The sequence below is a fragment of the Portunus trituberculatus genome, chromosome 21, assembly GCF_017591435.1.
Source record: "Portunus trituberculatus isolate SZX2019 chromosome 21, ASM1759143v1, whole genome shotgun sequence".
Classification (NCBI taxonomy): Eukaryota; Metazoa; Arthropoda; class Malacostraca; order Decapoda; family Portunidae; genus Portunus; species Portunus trituberculatus.
Window position 1 is genome coordinate 17,126,613 of NC_059275.1, and position 17,939 is coordinate 17,144,551.

General features: G+C 39.8%; 1 protein-coding gene across 4 annotated transcripts; it reads left to right on the top strand.

Moving 5' to 3' along the window:
• The first annotated feature begins 3,130 nt into the window (after positions 1-3,130).
• LOC123507156 (exportin-1-like) lies at positions 3,131-17,214 on the top strand. 4 transcript variants are annotated; one of them, XM_045259804.1, is made up of 20 exons: positions 3,328-3,642; positions 4,499-4,730; positions 6,205-6,321; positions 6,595-6,769; positions 6,942-7,048; positions 7,277-7,507; positions 7,796-7,915; positions 8,167-8,295; positions 8,433-8,588; positions 8,765-8,956; positions 9,223-9,426; positions 9,656-9,929; positions 10,117-10,280; positions 10,503-10,637; positions 10,934-11,038; positions 11,176-11,415; positions 11,645-11,839; positions 12,037-12,289; positions 12,969-13,237; positions 13,406-17,214. In XM_045259804.1, the coding sequence occupies exons 2-20, from the start codon at positions 4,722-4,724 to the stop codon at positions 13,550-13,552; spliced, it is 3,222 nt and encodes a 1,073-aa protein (XP_045115739.1). In that variant the 5' UTR covers positions 3,328-3,642; positions 4,499-4,721; the 3' UTR covers positions 13,553-17,214. The 4 variants fall into 4 exon arrangements, with proteins under 4 accessions (XP_045115741.1, XP_045115742.1, XP_045115739.1 ...); XM_045259805.1 differs by having other exon boundaries at positions 4,574-4,730; XM_045259806.1 differs by lacking the exon at positions 4,499-4,730 and having other exon boundaries at positions 3,131-3,642.
• The last annotated feature ends 725 nt before the right edge of the window (positions 17,215-17,939 follow it).

Sequence of the window (17,939 nt, forward strand, 5' to 3'; positions counted from 1 at the left end):
GTGAAGTTAAACGCATTCAAGACCATAAAACTGAAAGATATGTTCATTCTGCATGGCTCTACATCATCACTTGCATATATAGAAGTTTGTGCATTTAGCTCTGTGTGTGTGTGTGTGTGTGTGTGTGTGTGTGTGTGCAGAATGAAAATAATGTAAACGAGGCCCCATTATGTGCATTAGTTTATGTTCATTATTTTGCCATATACGTAGGGTACAGATTTCGAGTTGTGATTTGGGAAAGTGAGTCACTTAATACGTCTTTATTTTTGTATTTCAGTATTGAATTAATCTCTCTTAGCTATTGCGTTGGTGATTATCATCATTCTTATTATGATGATATTACTGGTGATTATTATGACTATACGTAGTGTTTCTTCCTAGTCTAGCGGATATTACTGAAACTTGTGGTGAATTGTGAACCCTATCAATTCACTGCCTCCCTCGCTTTGACTGATACCAATGTGAAGTTCATAGCACTGTTCATAGGTACGGAGAAGACCAACTTTCGGATCTCTTCACTAATTAAAAGTTATGCATTTGTCTTGTCGTATTCAACCTCAATTAACGTAAGCAGTGAGAAAGTTGTCTCACCAAAGTAGGTGTGTAAAAGAGTATCATATGGGTGTCAAAGCAACTAAGTGCGTAGTAGGCTGCGTGGGTTGTGTATGCTGAACGTGGGAGGGCAAGAAGAGAACTTCAGAGAAAGGCTCGGGCATGCCGTCTCAGCACAAAGCTGCAGCTCCTCGGAAATGGGCCGCAGAGGAATGGATCACGAGGAAGTGTGTAAACTCAGAGAGGACAAAGGGTGGAAGTGGCCTCGCTCGACAAGGGAGGGGAGGTGCAAAATAGAAAGGGAGAGAGAGGCGGCGGGGAACGAAGCAGCGGTGGCGGGAACAGAAAGAGGTGCACCAGTTGCAAGTTGCATAAACAAAAGGCAATCTTGGTGCTGTGAACATGGATCCTGAACTTATTTTCAGCACAGAAAATAATGCATATGTCTCATGATTGATGAGACTGCTGATAGCCAACAGGAGATCATATATTACTAATCATTTACTGTATTTGATTCCTGCTTACACACACACACACACACACACGGGGAGACAACGCGCCACACCCTCACCAGCCCTGCCAACCCCTTACATAACACACTTTCATCCTACCGGACTTTCCCAAGGAGATTTTGATTATTTCATTCCTTTTTCTTTGTATGTACACGTCATATACACCTTGAAGCAGTAAACAACCTATGTTAACTTGGCATCAATATTCATGCGTTGCTATATATACGAGGTAACTCCATCCGGTCGGGTTCTGGCATCATGCACACAGACAGACAGACACTGACGGTAGACTAGGCAGGGGTCAACGTTATTCTACGCGGCGGTACTTTCTTCTCTCATTTTCTTACTCATATAGGGCCGAAGACATCACCATTGTGCATTCCTGTGATGCAGGTTGTCCACGTGTGTGTGACCATGTATCTGATCAGCATTCATTATAACAGCACACCACCGACAGGACTTACATCGGCTCTAGGTTGAGTTTACCCTTTCCCCTATACTAGGATTAACACATAGAAAGTTATATATATTTCATTATTGTTTTAGAATACCTATCTAACGTGTCACTGATATATGTACAGTGTAGACTACCCCGACTTATTGAAAGTGTTTACAACATGAGGAAAAAATGTCCTTAGTGGGAAGCACAGAACGACGTCATCCCGCCACGTCCTCAGTTTCCGATGAAAGGATCCCAGAGTATGTAAGAGATAGGAACTGCAGAGAGCAATACCATGGAAGAAGGCTTAGAGGGAAGGGGGGAGGCGGAAAGAGAGAAGGGAGGGAAGTGGCAGGGTAATATACGTGCGCAGTATAAAAATACTGCTTCCTGTCTAACAGGTGCATAAATGATTGACAACTGTAGTAGCTTTGGATCTTCATCGGGGGTCTCTTACTACGAATGAACTTAATCCCACCACTAGTGACCCATAAGATTCCTTTTTCTAGATAAACAGGTGAGACATGCGCCGGATGGAGTCATATTCCAGTGTTTTATTGCAACATTTTCCTCGCCGCTCAGTCTCTACAGTTGCAAGCTACTCTTTTCTACGTATTCTTCCCCGGTGAAGAACAAGTCATTGTGACCAGTGGCATGGACTCCATGACTTAAACCTAACCAGAGTACATTTATGCCATAATCCTGTCTGGGAAGACCAGGAAGTAAAGGCCTCTTTCCTGCACGCCACGCCGCGGAACATTGTAGAAAATCTCAGAGAAACACCTCGGACTGACTCCACCCACTTTACGTCAGCGGGTTGACGTCATATCTATATCACGTTTTCTGCTCTGCTCACGGGTTTTAGGGAAGACTCGGGCTATTTTCTGGGCTTTATTGAGTGATGGTGAGCTCTTTCCCTAAGTCGATATTTCTTGGATCACACCTGTGAGCAGGGCCACGCCTTTCTGTGTCTGATGGGTAACCTCCACACGTACTTGTTACTTGATTCTCGGCTATCTGCTTCATTAATATAACTATTTAGGTGGAAATTCATCTATAACTATTTCATCATGCTCATCTGAATTGTAAATCTAATTAACGAAACTGTGTGCACCACAAAAAAAAAAATGCCAATGAAAAGCAGGGTGATGCAACACACTATTGTTCTGTTCAAGGTTAACTATAATTGCGCATTTCGTTCACATTTATGCTATAGAACACTAAAATATTATAGCAAGTCAATAACCAATCAAAACTAGTACAAATGTCATATACAAATGTAATTAATATTTTTTCCTTCCTCTGAATGACATTGTTTTAAAAATTGGCGGGGAGAAGAAGAAAACGTAGTGGTTTGTAAGGAGATCGAGGAGTGGCTGGCAACTCGTGACGTTGGCCAATGGCGGGCGTTGATTTACCGCGGGAAGAGAGGACATGCTGATGATGTTTCTCAAGGTACAAAGAAACGGGCTAAAACTAAGTCAAACCAATGATTTTAGACCTATACTAAAGCCTACATGACCTCTGCCACAATAAAAATACCTCAGTAGTCTCTAAACATCCTAAAAACCCGCGAATTAACGGCAATCGAGGGGCCAAATATGAAGGCCTCGTCTGCACTATCCGGTTTGTACCAGTTTTAAACCGAAATTTTCATGGCGAATTGAACTCCTCTCAGCCCCACAGGCCCCATTTATCCTTATTTCCAGGGGGTCTATACGGTATTGGCCAAGTGAGGAAGGCGAGGCAAGGAATAGAAAGGCACGTGGATGTCCCGGAGGAGAGGAATAGCGGGAAGCAGAGGACTTTGAGCAGAAGGTAAGACGCGTGTGGCAGGAATGTTGTGGTAGGGAGTGTGGTGCGGCCTCTATTCCACCACATTACTCCTCCACGGCGCTCCATTCACCCCGCGTGCTTCACCTGTGATAGTGCCCTGGGTCTACCTGTCCGTGTGTTGTCCGTGTGTCCTGCAAGAGTGCATGAGAGTGCTGGAAAATAAGGATTACTAGTGTGTGGTGACTGGTGAATGTGGTGGTGGTGAGCAGTAAGGAAATTGCTGTGCACGTGAAGGTTTTGTAAGCCACTCCTGTTCCTCCATCAAACAGTGCCTTCCATCACCTCTACGTCATCACCAGCATGGTAAAAAGTGCTTTTAGTTCATTTCAAATCCTATTTTTTAACATATTTGCTATACATACATGGAACCATAGGAAAGAAATGGCATGTGTGCGTATGTGACTTACCTATGACTTAATAGTTATATATATAAATATGGCTCTCCTTTAAGCCTCATTCCATAACCCAGGCCTATGAAATTGCTATATGTGAGAGAAAAATGAGAAAATGCAAAGTAGAAGCGTAGTATTTTCTTTTCTTCCATGATGAGTCAGTGGGGGGACGAGGTGGCTGCCCTCTACGAAATTTTACCTCCGTGCTTTCCAATGCTTCCTGTGCTGTCTTCCTGCTTCATAGTGCCTGTGTATGGGGAATGTGCTGTGGTGTCTGAAATGTATAGTGACTGTGCACGAGGAAAGGAAAGTACGTGTGACGCCTAGACCCCATATCTCCTCACCAATCCTAGGGTCACTTACTACTTTCCTGGATTATGGAGTTGTGCCTGTGGTGTATATGATCGTGTGATGTGCAGTGATGAATGTTTTGGTGTTGAAAGGAAAGAAATGTTACCAATGCCCCTATAGGTAAAGTTTTTCCTTTAAAGTGGCGCTATATGACCACGATGTCGCAGTGAATTCACTTTAAATCAAACAACCAATCCTGGATTGGAGTGTGGGGTTCTGTTGCCCATGGTGTGTGATGTGTAGCGGTGAGTGGATAGTGAAGTGAATGGTGTGGAAAGAAGAAAATGTGAGTCACGTAGACCCTAAGCTAACAGAGGCCTTTAGGGGTCATTCAGTAGCTTAACATGACGGGTTCTGGTGACTGTGTGCGTGTGTTCAATAATGTCTGGAGTCTATAGTGTGAATGTATGCTGCAGAAAGGAAAGAAAGTGATGTGACTGTACCCTATACCTAACACCCTTAAGGGCCGTCCATACTTTTTCTGGATATAGGGTTATTTGTGGTGCTAGTGTGTGTTTGTGTGATGTGTAGCAGGGGATTGTTTTGTGCTGAAAAGAAAGTGCTTATACTGTTTGAGGTGCTGAGACGCCATACCTTCCTGACACCCTGAAGGGCTGTCGGGGATTTTTAAGGAACACCATGATGCTGGTGAGCTTTGTGGGAAAAGACTGCATGTTTGTTGCTTTATTGATGCTTATTCATTGGTAAGGCATTAAATTGTAACATGAGCCAAGTGGGTATTTTTGTTTTTCATGTTTAAGTGGAGAAATCAAGCCAAGGTCAACAAAAAATGATTAAACAAAAAGGTCCACTTATATGCTAGTCCCTGTGCAGGTCTGAGAAAGAGTTAGCCAAAAGAACCGGATAAGTGAATGGTTAATTATCTTACCTGTATACTCACTAAACACAAGGACTACTTCGCATTGCAAGTGACAATCTCCAGTCCAGTACAGGACATTGATGGAGGCCCAAATAATTAATCACTCATATAGATTAAAGCACCAGAAATTCCATTAGTTATAGCCAAAAGATGTGTGGCAGCCTGATTGTGAAAGGGATTCAAGAAGGAAAATATGAGTAAGATTTGTACAGGAATTGAGCTGGTTAGGACTAGTAGCATTGAATTCATGTGAAATTGGTGTAGTGGCCAGATCAAATAAGGAATTAGGCACAAACTGGTTCACAAATAGATATTCCATTGGTGAAGCAGGTTTTCTAGCTAGTGTCAGCTGAATATGATTGAGATTATGTATTTATAGATGTTATTCTGGCATGGTTAGTTTAATATTCTGCAAGCATGACCTATGTGCTCCCTAAAATAGTTACGTGAACATTCAGTGGTGTTATACCTGTGATAGACACAGCCTACCTTGTAGACTTTCTGTCAGCCAATGTTAGCGATTGTTAGACACACACACATTCATTTAGTTGAAATGTTACTATACCTGATCCTAACTTTTGGTGGGTCTTTCCTATGAACTTACTCCCCATAAGACTCATTAAGTTTGGATAGATGAAGTGAAGTAAGTATGCTGAATATCAAGTCTATAGCATTCTTCTTGCCTCATTTATTTCCTACACTGAGAAAGACTCTGAGGAGACTTGCACAACTCTCATTGCAGCACATCCTGCCTTGCTGTGGCTTGTGGCATTGTGTCAAGGGGTGTGTCTTAGGGTTATGTTTCCTTGAAAGCATCTTGTTTATGAGGTAGCATCTTGGGAAAAAAAAAAATAAAAAAAAAAAAAAAAATATATATATATATATATATATATATATATATATATATATATATATATATATATATATTAATGATGGGTGTGTATGGGAGATTTATGATAAAGATTAGGAATTATTTGGGACCTGGCAATTGTTATGGTCTTGATGCTTGGTTAGGGACTTTACCTCTCAACTTGGTAGAGGCTTCTCTCATATAAAGATTTATCACCGACAATGTCAGGTATATATTAATAGTGGTTTTATATGGAAAAAAAAAAAATCTTAAGTACAAATTCAAGTACACTTCTATGTTTACATTGTTGAAATTAATTTTACTTTGTGCTGTTTTATTATTGCCCATAACTTGAATATTGCCTAATATGCCTGGTTTCTTCTCTTTTACAGATTGAAAAGATGAGTCTAACAGTTGAAGCATCAAAACTTTTAGACTTCAACCAAAAATTGGACATACCTCTTCTTGACAATGTCATAGGTTTTATGTACAATGGGATTGGAGAACAGGTACAGTTCCTTCATTAGTATGTTCTGTAGGCTCTAATAGTATTGTTGATTTTTGTATTATATCAACTTTAGAATTCTGGAAGAATGATGTGCCCTTACTGTTTTGTAATTAGTAATGTTATTTGAGGACTTTCAGTATGTATTTGTGACTTCAGAACTATTTTAGGAATGGGAGATTAATTGTATGTGGTATGGAGTTCTCCATGTGCAAGAATCATTAGAAATGTTCTGTATTGATAATGTGGTCTTGAACTCTCTCCCTCCCACCTGCAGCAACGCATTGCCCAGGAGGTCCTCACCACACTCAAGGAACATCCAGATGCGTGGACGAGAGTGGACGCGATCCTTGAGTACTCACAGAACCAACAGACCAAGTACTATGCACTACAGATCTTGGAACAGGTGATCAACACTAAATGGAAGGTGTTGCCTCGAGACCAGTGTGAAGGTTAGTTTGCTGGTATCATTCACTATGACAAAGGGAATGGCTATGAAAGCTTCAGAGGAAATGGCTCCTATACTATTTGTAACATACTAAATGTTGTGTATGACAAATTTTTGTGGTTTGATGGAGGAGGAGGAATACAGTACTGTAACTAATGTTAAGTTTTTCCTTTCAGGAATCAAGAAGTACATAGTCAATGTTATTATTAAATTGTCCAGCACTCCAGAATCTCTTGAAAGAGAAAAAGTATATTTAAATAAATTGAACATGATTCTTGTACAGGTAAATGTTGTATGGTTTCTGTTGTATAATCCTGAAATATCTTACTTTACCTAAGAGTTCTTTTAAAATATCTTACACTTGCACTGTTCAGCTTTAGATTCATGGTGACATAATGTAACCTGAATTCACACTCCATTATATGTTTGAGTGAACTGCATGAGCTACTGCTACTGCTACTGCATGAGTATGTCATTGAGAGATAGAATTGTAATAAACTTTTATAAATAGATCCTCAAGAGAGAATGGCCCAAGAACTGGCAGTCATTCATCCCAGACATAGTTGGAGCAAGCAAGACCAATGAGTCTATGTGCCAGAACAATATGGTCATCCTTAAGCTGCTCTCAGAGGAGGTGTTTGACTTCTCTACTGGCCAGATGACCCAGACCAAGGCCAAACACCTCAAAGACACCATGTGTTCACAGTTTCAGCAAGTTTTCCTCCTCTGTATATTTGTCATGGTGAGTGTGGTGTGATCTTGTTACTCTGAGACTAGTGATAGAAATATATTGTTCAGATAAAATATCTTAGGATTATTTGAAATTGTAGAAAAGTACATGACAGATTTATATTTGGGTTGTCGAAGATATTGGATACTTGCTGAACCTCATTGGTGTGTGTAATTAATTTTTTTACGTAATGAACATGACTTCATTTTACCAAGTGACAGGTGAAATTGGCTTCCCATGTGGTTTAAGGAATGGGAATGGCTAGTGTGATATGTGTTATAATAATCTTCATCATTTCAGGAAAACTCTCAAAACCCAACACTTGTCAGTGCCACACTAGAAACCCTATTAAGATTTCTCAATTGGATTCCTCTTGGGTACATCTTTGAAACCAAACTGATCAGCACACTTATCTATAAGGTAAGTCCTCACATTAGTTAAACATCTGTTATTATGACCACTTGCGTGTCTTTCTACTCGTTGCTTTGTATACACTAAGTGTAATGCTGCTTCACTGTTATGATATGATTTATTTTCCTTTGTGAATTACATAAGATTCAGAGATAACTTTGCTAAAGCAAGGAAACACAATTGAATATTCTCAATTTGTAGTTAACTGAAGATGGATGGTGTTAATGTATTCTGAGATAGATGCTTTTGTCTCCTAACAGTTCTTAGGTTTGCCACTTTTCCGTAACGTGACGCTCAAGTGTTTGACGGAGATAGCTGGTGTGGCCGTCCCTTCCTACGATGAGTCATACATCATGATGTTTTCACAGACCATCACCCAACTGCAGGAGGTGAGTCAATTCTTTATGGAACTGAATTGATATTTATAAAGATTCATGCTTTCCACAAATATGACAAATACTGGGATTGGTGTTAGTTAAAGCAAGTTGTGTTTGGAGTGTAATTTACTAACTGTTAATGTTTGAAGATGCTGCCGCTGGAGACCAACATCAGAGAAGCGTATGCCAATGGTCAGGATGCAGAACAGCAATTCATCCAGAACTTGGCACTGTTTCTCTGCACGTACCTGAAGGAGAGAGGCTCATTGGTTGAGAAGAAGCAACTCAGTGATGCCTTGATTAAGGTATGTGTGGTGATACTCATTCAAAGGTGTCTTAGTGAATACAAAAGTTGCATTAAGTCAAATATATGAATACATTATTAATTGTGTATTGCATTTAAGTTTTCTTTCAATAAAACCAAATGGTGTCACTTTATATCCTTTAATTCCTCATCACAGTTTTATTTTTGATGTTCCAGGCATTACAGTACCTGATCCTGATATCTGAAGTGGATGACACAGAGATATTCAAGATCTGCCTTGAGTATTGGAATGCTCTTGCATCAGACCTGTACAGAGAATCCCCATTTTTGCCACCCACGAGCGCCTCACCACTTTACCTCCCCAGACCGAACTCACGGCGCCAGTTTTACCAATCCATCCTTACCAAGGTAGGCATGCAATTGTATCTTGAAATTTGTAAGTATGCCACGAGTTTAGTACATTTTATTATTATGAAACAGTCATTAGCATTAAAATTAAGGTAGCTGCTATGAATAGGATATATAGAATAGTCTCATTTGTATAGACTCTTGTATGTTGAGAAGTGTTGGTATAAATTTTGAGCAGTTTCTGTAAAAAGAAACCTTACATTTTTACATCATCTATAGATAATTATGGCAAAGGAGATCAACTTCCATGCCTGTAATTGTCACAGGTGAGGGCGTTAATGATCAGCCGGATGGCCAAACCAGAGGAGGTGCTGGTGGTGGAGAATGAGCAGGGTGAGGTTGTGCGGGAATTCATGCGAGACACAGACTCCATCAACATGTACAAAAATATGCGTGAAACTCTAGTGTACCTCACTCATCTGGACTATGCAGACACAGAGCGCATCATGACGGAGAAGCTTGCAAATCAGGTATGCACGTTTTGGTGTTCCTCGTAATTCCCTTGGAGGGTATTTGTCATTTTACTTTCCTGGTGATCTTTTAAGTAATTTGCTCTACTTTATTGATGATGAAACAAAGCAAAACACTGTCTTTATTACACTATTTCCAATGCAATATGTAAAGCCATCTGTTCTCACAAACTGTGTGTCATTTGTTCCTGCTGTGATTGTTTTATATTTATTGTTATAACACTTTCAGGTGAATGGCAGTGAGTGGTCTTGGAGAAACCTGAACACACTGTGCTGGGCTGTTGGGTCTATAAGTGGTGCCATGCCTGAGGAGGATGAGAAACGATTTTTAGTGATTGTGATAAAAGACTTGCTTGGCCTTTGTGAACAGAAAAGAGGAAAGGACAATAAGGCGATCATTGCTTCAAATATCATGTACATAGTGGGACAATACCCAAGATTTCTGCGTATACATTGGCGTTTCCTCAAGACTGTCATCAACAAGCTTTTTGAATTCATGCACGGTAAGCAGCTCTGTTCATTTTGTAGTTTTCAGATTGGTGAATTTATATTTGTCTACAATGTTGGGCTTTTCTCTTTGTGGAGGTATGTATTAATCAATAATCCCATTGACACGCCATTAGATAGGTAATCATCCTGCAAGAACACTGGTCAGTGCCTGCATCACCACCCCTTTGTGTGCCCTTGCAGAGACTCATGATGGTGTGCAGGACATGGCATGTGACACCTTCATCAAGATTGCACAGAAGTGTCGGCGGCAGTTTGTGCAGATGCAGGTCGGGGAAGCCATGCCATTTATTGAGGAAATACTCTCTTCTATCAATTCCATCATCTGTGACTTACAACCACAACAAGTAAGATAGCTTGACGGAAAAATGTATTGTTTACTTATGCAGGTTTCCTTATTTGCATGCTTTCATTGGTAACAGTAAGTTTAGTGTATATTTCTTACATCATGCTTTTGCATCTATAGATGTGTAAGGATCATTGACACTTGGACACACACACACTTTGTTACAGAGCTGTCACAACCTCCAGCATGTACCATTGTGACTAAATTCTGTTTCTGCCACCAGGTGCACACCTTCTATGAGGCAGTGGGCTACATGATAAGTGCACAGACTGACCAGGTCATCCAGGACCATCTCATTGGCAAGTACATGATGCTGCCCAACCAGGTGTGGGATGAGATCATCAACCAAGCATCCAGGGTGAGTCACAGCTTAGCTTTTATCCCCCGCAACACTCTCTCTCTCTCTCTCTCTCTCTCTCTCTCTCTCTCTCTCTCTCTCTCTCTCTCTCTCTCTCTCTCTCTCTCTCTCTCTCTCTCTCTCTCTCTCTCTCTCATTAAATGTCTTTATTACAGAAAATTGTTAAAGAAGCCTGAAAGATTAATCAGTATACATGGAGCGTGATTTCATAGTAATTAAACTTCTAAGGTTACTGTAATAATGCTGTAGCACTTCATAACTGCTTAGTTAATCCATCATTTAACTTTTTTCCCCAGAATGTTGACATTTTGAAAGACCCTGATGTTGTGAAGCAGCTTGCCAACATCCTGAAGACCAATGTTCGGGCATGTAAGGCTCTGGGCCATCCATTTGTATCACAGGTGTGTAGTGCGATGACATGCATGAGAGAGTACACTGATTTGCACTTCTGTACAAAACAGTCAACAGCAAAGCTTGGTCAGCAGTACTTCTATGTAAAAGTGGAGGGCATTTCTTAACACCTTTTCTTTATTGGCAGTTGGGACGCATTTACCTTGATATGCTCAATGTGTACAAGGTAATGAGTGAAAATATTAGTGCAGCCATTGCTCTCAATGGAGAAGGAGTCACCAAACAGCCTCTCATCAAGTCCATGAGGGTGGTCAAGAAGGAAACACTGAAGTTGATATCAGGGTGGGTATCCCGGTCTTATGATCACACCCTCGTCCTGGACAACTTCATTCCACCATTGCTGGAAGCAGTCTTAATGGATTATCAGGTAGATTTGGTCTTTTGTTTGTATTATCTTAATGAACTTGTGTGGATTTCCTCAAAGAATAATGATGAGTGACAGAAATGCAGGGAATATGGACTGTCAACATATTTCTAGTGACTCCTAGTTTTCTTTCCTGTGGAGTAAGGTTAAAGATTCGTAATTAATTTATCTTCATTTAGGAAAATACTGTGTAGAATTTTGAGATAAAATCCAATTCACATTTTACTTGCAGAGAACGGGTGTGCCATCAGCAAGAGAACCTGAGGTTTTGTCCACCATGGCCACTATTGTCAATAAGCTAGAGTCACACATCACACAGCAGGTTCCCAAGATCTTCGATGCTGTGTTCCAGTGCACTCTGGCTATGATTAACAAGGACTTTGAAGAGTTTCCAGAGCACAGAACAAATTTCTTCCTTCTTCTGCAGGTAAGAAGGGAATCATGTTTTGAAACATTGATCATTATACTCCAGGTGGATATTGGTTGAACTGATGTTTTTTTTAATTAATGACATTTTTTTATTTATTTGTCACAGTTATTGTTTGCTCTCCTTTGGTCTTGAGTCCAATTTGATAAATCACAATAATTTTCCTCTGCTGATATCTTGTGTTTTGTCCGTTTCAGGCTGTCAACACCCATTGTTTCACAGCGCTACTCAATATTCCTCCAGCGCAATTCAAATTAGTATTGGATTCAATTATCTGGGCATTCAAGCATACTATGAGAAATGTAGCAGACACAGGACTCCAGATCCTCTACCAATTACTACAAAACATTTCCGCCCATGAACATGCAGCAAGCAGTTTCTACCAGACGTACTACACGGACATACTGCAGCACATATTCTCTGTGGTTACTGATTCATCTCATACAGCAGGTGAGTTTGAAGTACTGGTTGTAAAGGAAGGTAGAGGTGAGGTGGTTTGTAGGATCAGGTCCAGGCTGTGTAGGAAAGTGTCTGCACTATAGTGAACCTCCCACTTGTTCTTGTGTTCTTCACAGTTGAGGAAGAACTTTTTTGTGAAAGAAAAATGTATTTGTGTGAGAAGCTCGTAGAGGACCTTTACCTGAAGGTGATCTCTGATCAACCTAGGCTTGGTACTGCTAGATTTGTTATGGCAGTGGAAAGCTGAATCTGTAAAGGGTTCGCGCCTAAATGCTCGGTACTTAATATATTTATGACTTGTAATTATTAATCATGCATATTCATGTCTGCTACCAGTGGTTAGTTATGTTGTGTATTTGTGTGTTTATGACTATGTTTATGAAGCATTTCACTTACATAACTATTTACCCATTCATCTTTACCATACATTGCTTTTGATATGGATCTGCTAGATTAATTGCTTGTTGTCTTGGCCCAGAAGTGATCTCATGATAGAATATAACGTGTAGATAGCAGTAAATTGTTAATGTAGCTTACCATCAGTGTGTTAAAGCTAATAAGCTATTCCTTTATTGAGTCAATACATAGTCAGTGTTGTCATGTCGCTTCATGGCTTATGTCAAACACCATGTCTGTACACCATCATCTCAATAATGCACATTCTCTACAGGTCTGACAATGCATGCGTCCATCTTGGCCTATATGTTCACACTGGTGGAACAGAACCGCATCACAGTGAGTCTGGACTCTGCCAACCCTGCCTCGCCAAGCACAAACAATGTCACCTTCGTTCAGGGCTTTGTGGCTAACCTGCTCAAGGCCGCCTTCCCCCACCTCTCTGAGAACCAAATCAAGATTACTGTGCAGGGCATGGTCAATCTCAACCAGGATATTCCTGCCTTCAAGGAGCACTTGAGGGACTTCCTTGTACAAATCAGAGTAAGTTTAATTTCTTAGGAAATCTACCCAGTACTATTTATTTTAACTTTCTCCTAAAGCCAATCAGACCATGTAAACCAGTTCATGTGTATTGCCTTTCCACAGAGTAGATTAATATAGTTCAGATGTCTTTTCTGTCTTTAGTGATAACATGTGTTATTTCATCAGGAGGTGACTGGAGATGATGATAGCGACCTTTTCCTGGAGGAGAGGGAAGCCACCCTCCGCCTGGCCCAGGAGGAGAAGCGCCGTGTACAGATGAGTGTGCCAGGCATTCTCAATCCTCACGAGATCCCAGAGGACATGCAGGACTAAGTTGAGTTATCAATGTCACAGTCACAGCTCCATTTTTCTATGTCACCTTGTTGGGTATTATGATTTTTGTTTTCATTATGTATTAGAATGTGAATGAATGTTTTCATATTTTACAGTAACTACTTTTCTTGAGTCATTAAAGGTCTCAATGATCTCATTAACAAAATCTTCATTGGACAATTGTAAATTGATGGGGGTTTGTTGCCCTCCTTTATTGATTTGTTAGACTACATTTTTTTTTTTTTTTTTTTTTTTTTTACATGCATATATAAAGTTCATTAACTCTGAATGTTTATAAAGGAATATTCAGAGTGTAAATATTCTTTTTCACTCATTATTCCTTGTGAAGCCTTAGGGCTACGGAGCCTTTGTCCACTAGTCTCAACAGAACTGTAGCCATCTCACTGTCAAAGTCAGAGCAACTATTGTTAAGCATCCACACTAAATATTGTTGATGAAAGGATGAAAGGCGGCATAGTTTCTAGTGTCTCACTCCATTTAGCTTTACTAATTTGTTCTTTCCATGAGATATAATAGGGACAATTTTTACTTGTATGTCTGCATTTTTCAGACACTTAATGTTCAGTTGTTCCAATTTATATCTTAAAAAGTGACCAGTTTGTTAATTCCAACTGTTCATGCCAAAAGGGAGACATCTGTATTTTGTAATTAATTTACTGTTGCCAAATGAGGTTGTTCGTGATACTTCAGACCAAACAAGGACCAGCATTTATCTTTTGTTGTAAAGGGAAACATATTATTTAAAAGAAAAGAAAGAATATTAGGAAGTAGAATAAACTCAATATATTGATCTAATTGCAGGGAGATCATTGACAATAAAGGAGAAGCTTAAGAAAAATGTGGTGGTAGGAGTCACACTGAACTTCATGTGGTATGAGGGGAAAGTTCAGTGTAAAAAAAAAAAAAAAGAAAAGAACGAAAGGAAATTCAGTATAACAGGGATTCAATATAATGAGGGTTTACCGTTCAAAGTGTTGTGGTCAAATTTCTGCTTGGTCATGTATCACAGAAAAGTTCCTTCTGTTCCTTGGACACTTAATTGTCATGAAAATCTGTCTTAACAGGATTTTGTATGTTGACAGTTGTGTGTAAAACGTACAATAATCTCAAGGAAGCAATGTTCCTCATAATTTTCACTTCTGGTATTTATTTGAATTGTTCCAGGTCACTACATAACAGACTGTGATAACACAGGATGCTGCCATATGAGTGTTTGTGTCCTGTGATACCATGTCTTTGACTTGTTACACGAGCAAAGCTAGGATTGGCTAACAAGTGGTTATGCTTCCCATTTTAACTGTTTACTGAAATCAACTTTATTAATCCTGTGTTGATAGAAATTAATATTCCTGGTGACAAGTGCCCCAGTGAGGTAGGTTCCATGCTCGTCTATCCAGCACATAGGCTCCCCTTCCCCACCATGTGGTGTGGGCAAAGTCTGTGTGTGTGTGTGTGTGTATGTGTGTATTGAAAAGTGAAAAAATGAGTATTGAGTCAAAAATGAATGTTTGTTGTTTATCAGTCACTGCTCTGGCTTTGGAGTTCAGATTGGCATTTGTATTGTTAATTAGAAATAATCTACTGTTGCAGGCCCAATGGGCTTATGGTGAAACCTCAGTTTTGTAGAGGATTAGCTGAATGTGAGACTATATTTGCTATTATCTGAATGTGTCTTTGATTTGACTTTTTTTTCAGGAAACATATAGTTCGTGGTAGTAAATATTAGAGACAGATGATCATGTGCCAGACCTGTGTGCTTGTGGATCCCTTTCAGCTGCACTGCCGGAGTCCGGACTTATGCCTTTTGTTTTAACAAATGTCTTTTCAGTTTCTGCTTGAATGAGCTATTCAAATAGGGAGCAATAATAGTGTCTCCAAGGGCTGTGGAGACAGTGATCTCTCCCAGCACTCCTGTTTGACCAAAGTGTGTGTTGTGTGCATGCAAGGAATGATTGTCATTTGAGAACTGCTATTGTTTAGATACGTGGTGAATGATAGCAAGTAATTGAGCATTTTGAAAGCTGTGTCAACCACCTTTTTTTTTTCACATGTATCTAGTTATTTTATTTGTTATTTTTGTTTTCTCTGTAGCACATGCTCCTATCAGTCCATTCTCTGTTTTATCTGCAAGAACAAGTGAAGGTCACCAAAGCAGATTAATGTTTGAGTGGCAGTTCTTGCCCTCAACATGTTCTTTCACACCTTGGTCCGGCATTATTACCAGGTGTTTCTTAAAATGTGTTGATGCCTCTTGACCATTTCTGTTCACTGTTAAGTAAGCTTACTGTTATATAATCAAAGCATGATACAAGCTTTTGGGAGCTATTTTAAGTCTTGGTGACAGGTTCCAATCATGATCTAGAAGTTTGTGCTTTGTGTAAGCTACAGATATACAGATCAGATTTAATTCCTTTCCACATACAAATGTTTGCACAAGAGCTCATGGAAGAATGGTCTGATCCAGTAACAGGATTGGCCAGATTTCCAGCCAGAACTGTAATGTGGGGAGAATTTTCTTCCATCATTATATACGTGCTTTTCCTGCAAAATTGTGGGAAAATTAATTTTCATTAGGCAGGGAAATTTTTCCTTTGGAAAGAAATCTTAAATACATAACCTTGTTAAGGTAATCTTTGTATGTAAGGTTGTATGTGTGTAATTTATTAGAAATCTCCTCTATTGAATGTAAGCTGTCGTTGTATTACTATTATTATTGCTATGATCTTTCTTAGTTTGTCTCGCAAGGGGCCACTTTGCCGTAGTAAAATTATGAAGCGGCAGACAAAAATAACTTTTTGTTGAAAATTCTGCATTACGCTTATGCACCCTTGTGTATTATCCTTTCTTGTTTTTGAAGTTTGAGACAAATTATTGTACGTCACTCTGTAGCAAATTCACCAGGGATGCTAATGTGCATGTTTCATCTAAATCTTTGTCATGAGATCTGCAGGAGTAATCAAGATCAGTTTAGTTTTTCTCAGGTGTTAATTGAACTTTATTGATCTTGAAAACCTATGCAGACTTTTTCAGTATAGAACTTCTGTGTTGCACTTTGGGTTTTGTTAAGTTTACATTATAAAATCTTGTTCATATATGTCTGTGATTTGCTATAGTGTTGAATAGTGTACCTTGAGCCTCAGATAGTAGTTGTACCACTAACTGAGAGCATCCCTAGTTAGAACGTTCATTTTGGAGCAAGACTTGAACTACCACTAGGTTGAGTCTCTGGTGAACCCTCAGATACATCCCCTAGGGCAGCAGACAGACTTCAGCTGCAGCAGCTGTGGCAGGAAGGCCCCTCACTGACAGCATCTGACAGTGACATACGGAAGGGATGAAGGAAGAAAACACCAGAAGCAGTGTAGTGTGTGTGGGGATCTCTGGAGAACACTTGTACCTTTCTGTAGCTTTGGCTGGAACACTAACATTCAGAATACCATCACATTCAGGACTTACCCTTTATACATTTCATGGTTCATGTTGTTCTTCCACCCCATAGTATGTGTGCTGTGTGTCTCCTTCAGTGCATTGAGCCTGAGTCGCAGCGTCTCTGTTTTAAGAGGCGACGAGTCTGTGTGACTGAAAGTTTTGATATTCTGCTACTTGTGCAAGACTTAGCAAAATAAATATTTTACATGAAACAGTTGTTTTATATACATATGCTTGAAAGAGGTGTGAAGATTTTTTTCGTAGTTTTATTTTGTTTGACAAACCACTATACTGTTAACAAGCACGAGAGGCTGTATAATTAGTATTTAAACCTTAACTACCACGTGTGTATGTCTGTGGCGATCAGAGATGAGTCATGAAGCTACACATGTGGTATTTAACTTGTACGTACACTTTTCCTTTGTTACTAATCTCTTTACAGCCACATCCAATCTTTAAACCGGGTAGAAAGTGAAAAATATATTCCAGGCGCAATTCTTGCAGATGCTTATAAAGATCTGATACACTGCATATGGGGGTCTTGTATCAAACTAAAAGGCTTAAAGGTGTGTGTGTAAGGACTAAGGAGAGGAGGCCGTAAGCATTCGTAATCATTGAGGTACTCAAGGAATTAGCATTAACACATGAAGGGTGTCTGACAGTGTTTATTAAGTCATCAAAACAATGTCCAACCTTTTGCCACGCCTCAGGAAACGGCCACCCAGGGCCTGCCATGCCATGCTCCATCCACCATGAGCAAGCGGCTTGTAGCGATCATCACAATATTATCATGTATACTAGGTAGGTATGTACTTCCGCTGCATGCATGAGAGAGAGAGTAAGAGAGGCAATGCTGATGATGAGAACTTTGGTAATGTTGATGATGAATTGTGAGTGATTGATGATTAATTGATAACGAGAGAGAGAGAGAGAGGAG

Bases quoted from the DNA above. Each gene is read 5' to 3' on its own strand.
- LOC123507156 (XM_045259804.1), top strand. The intron at 6,322-6,594 runs GTACAGTTCCTT...TCCCACCTGCAG, and splicing joins ACAATGGGATTGGAGAACAG to CAACGCATTGCCCAGGAGGT. The intron at 8,957-9,222 runs GTAGGCATGCAA...TAATTGTCACAG, and splicing joins ACCAATCCATCCTTACCAAG to GTGAGGGCGTTAATGATCAG.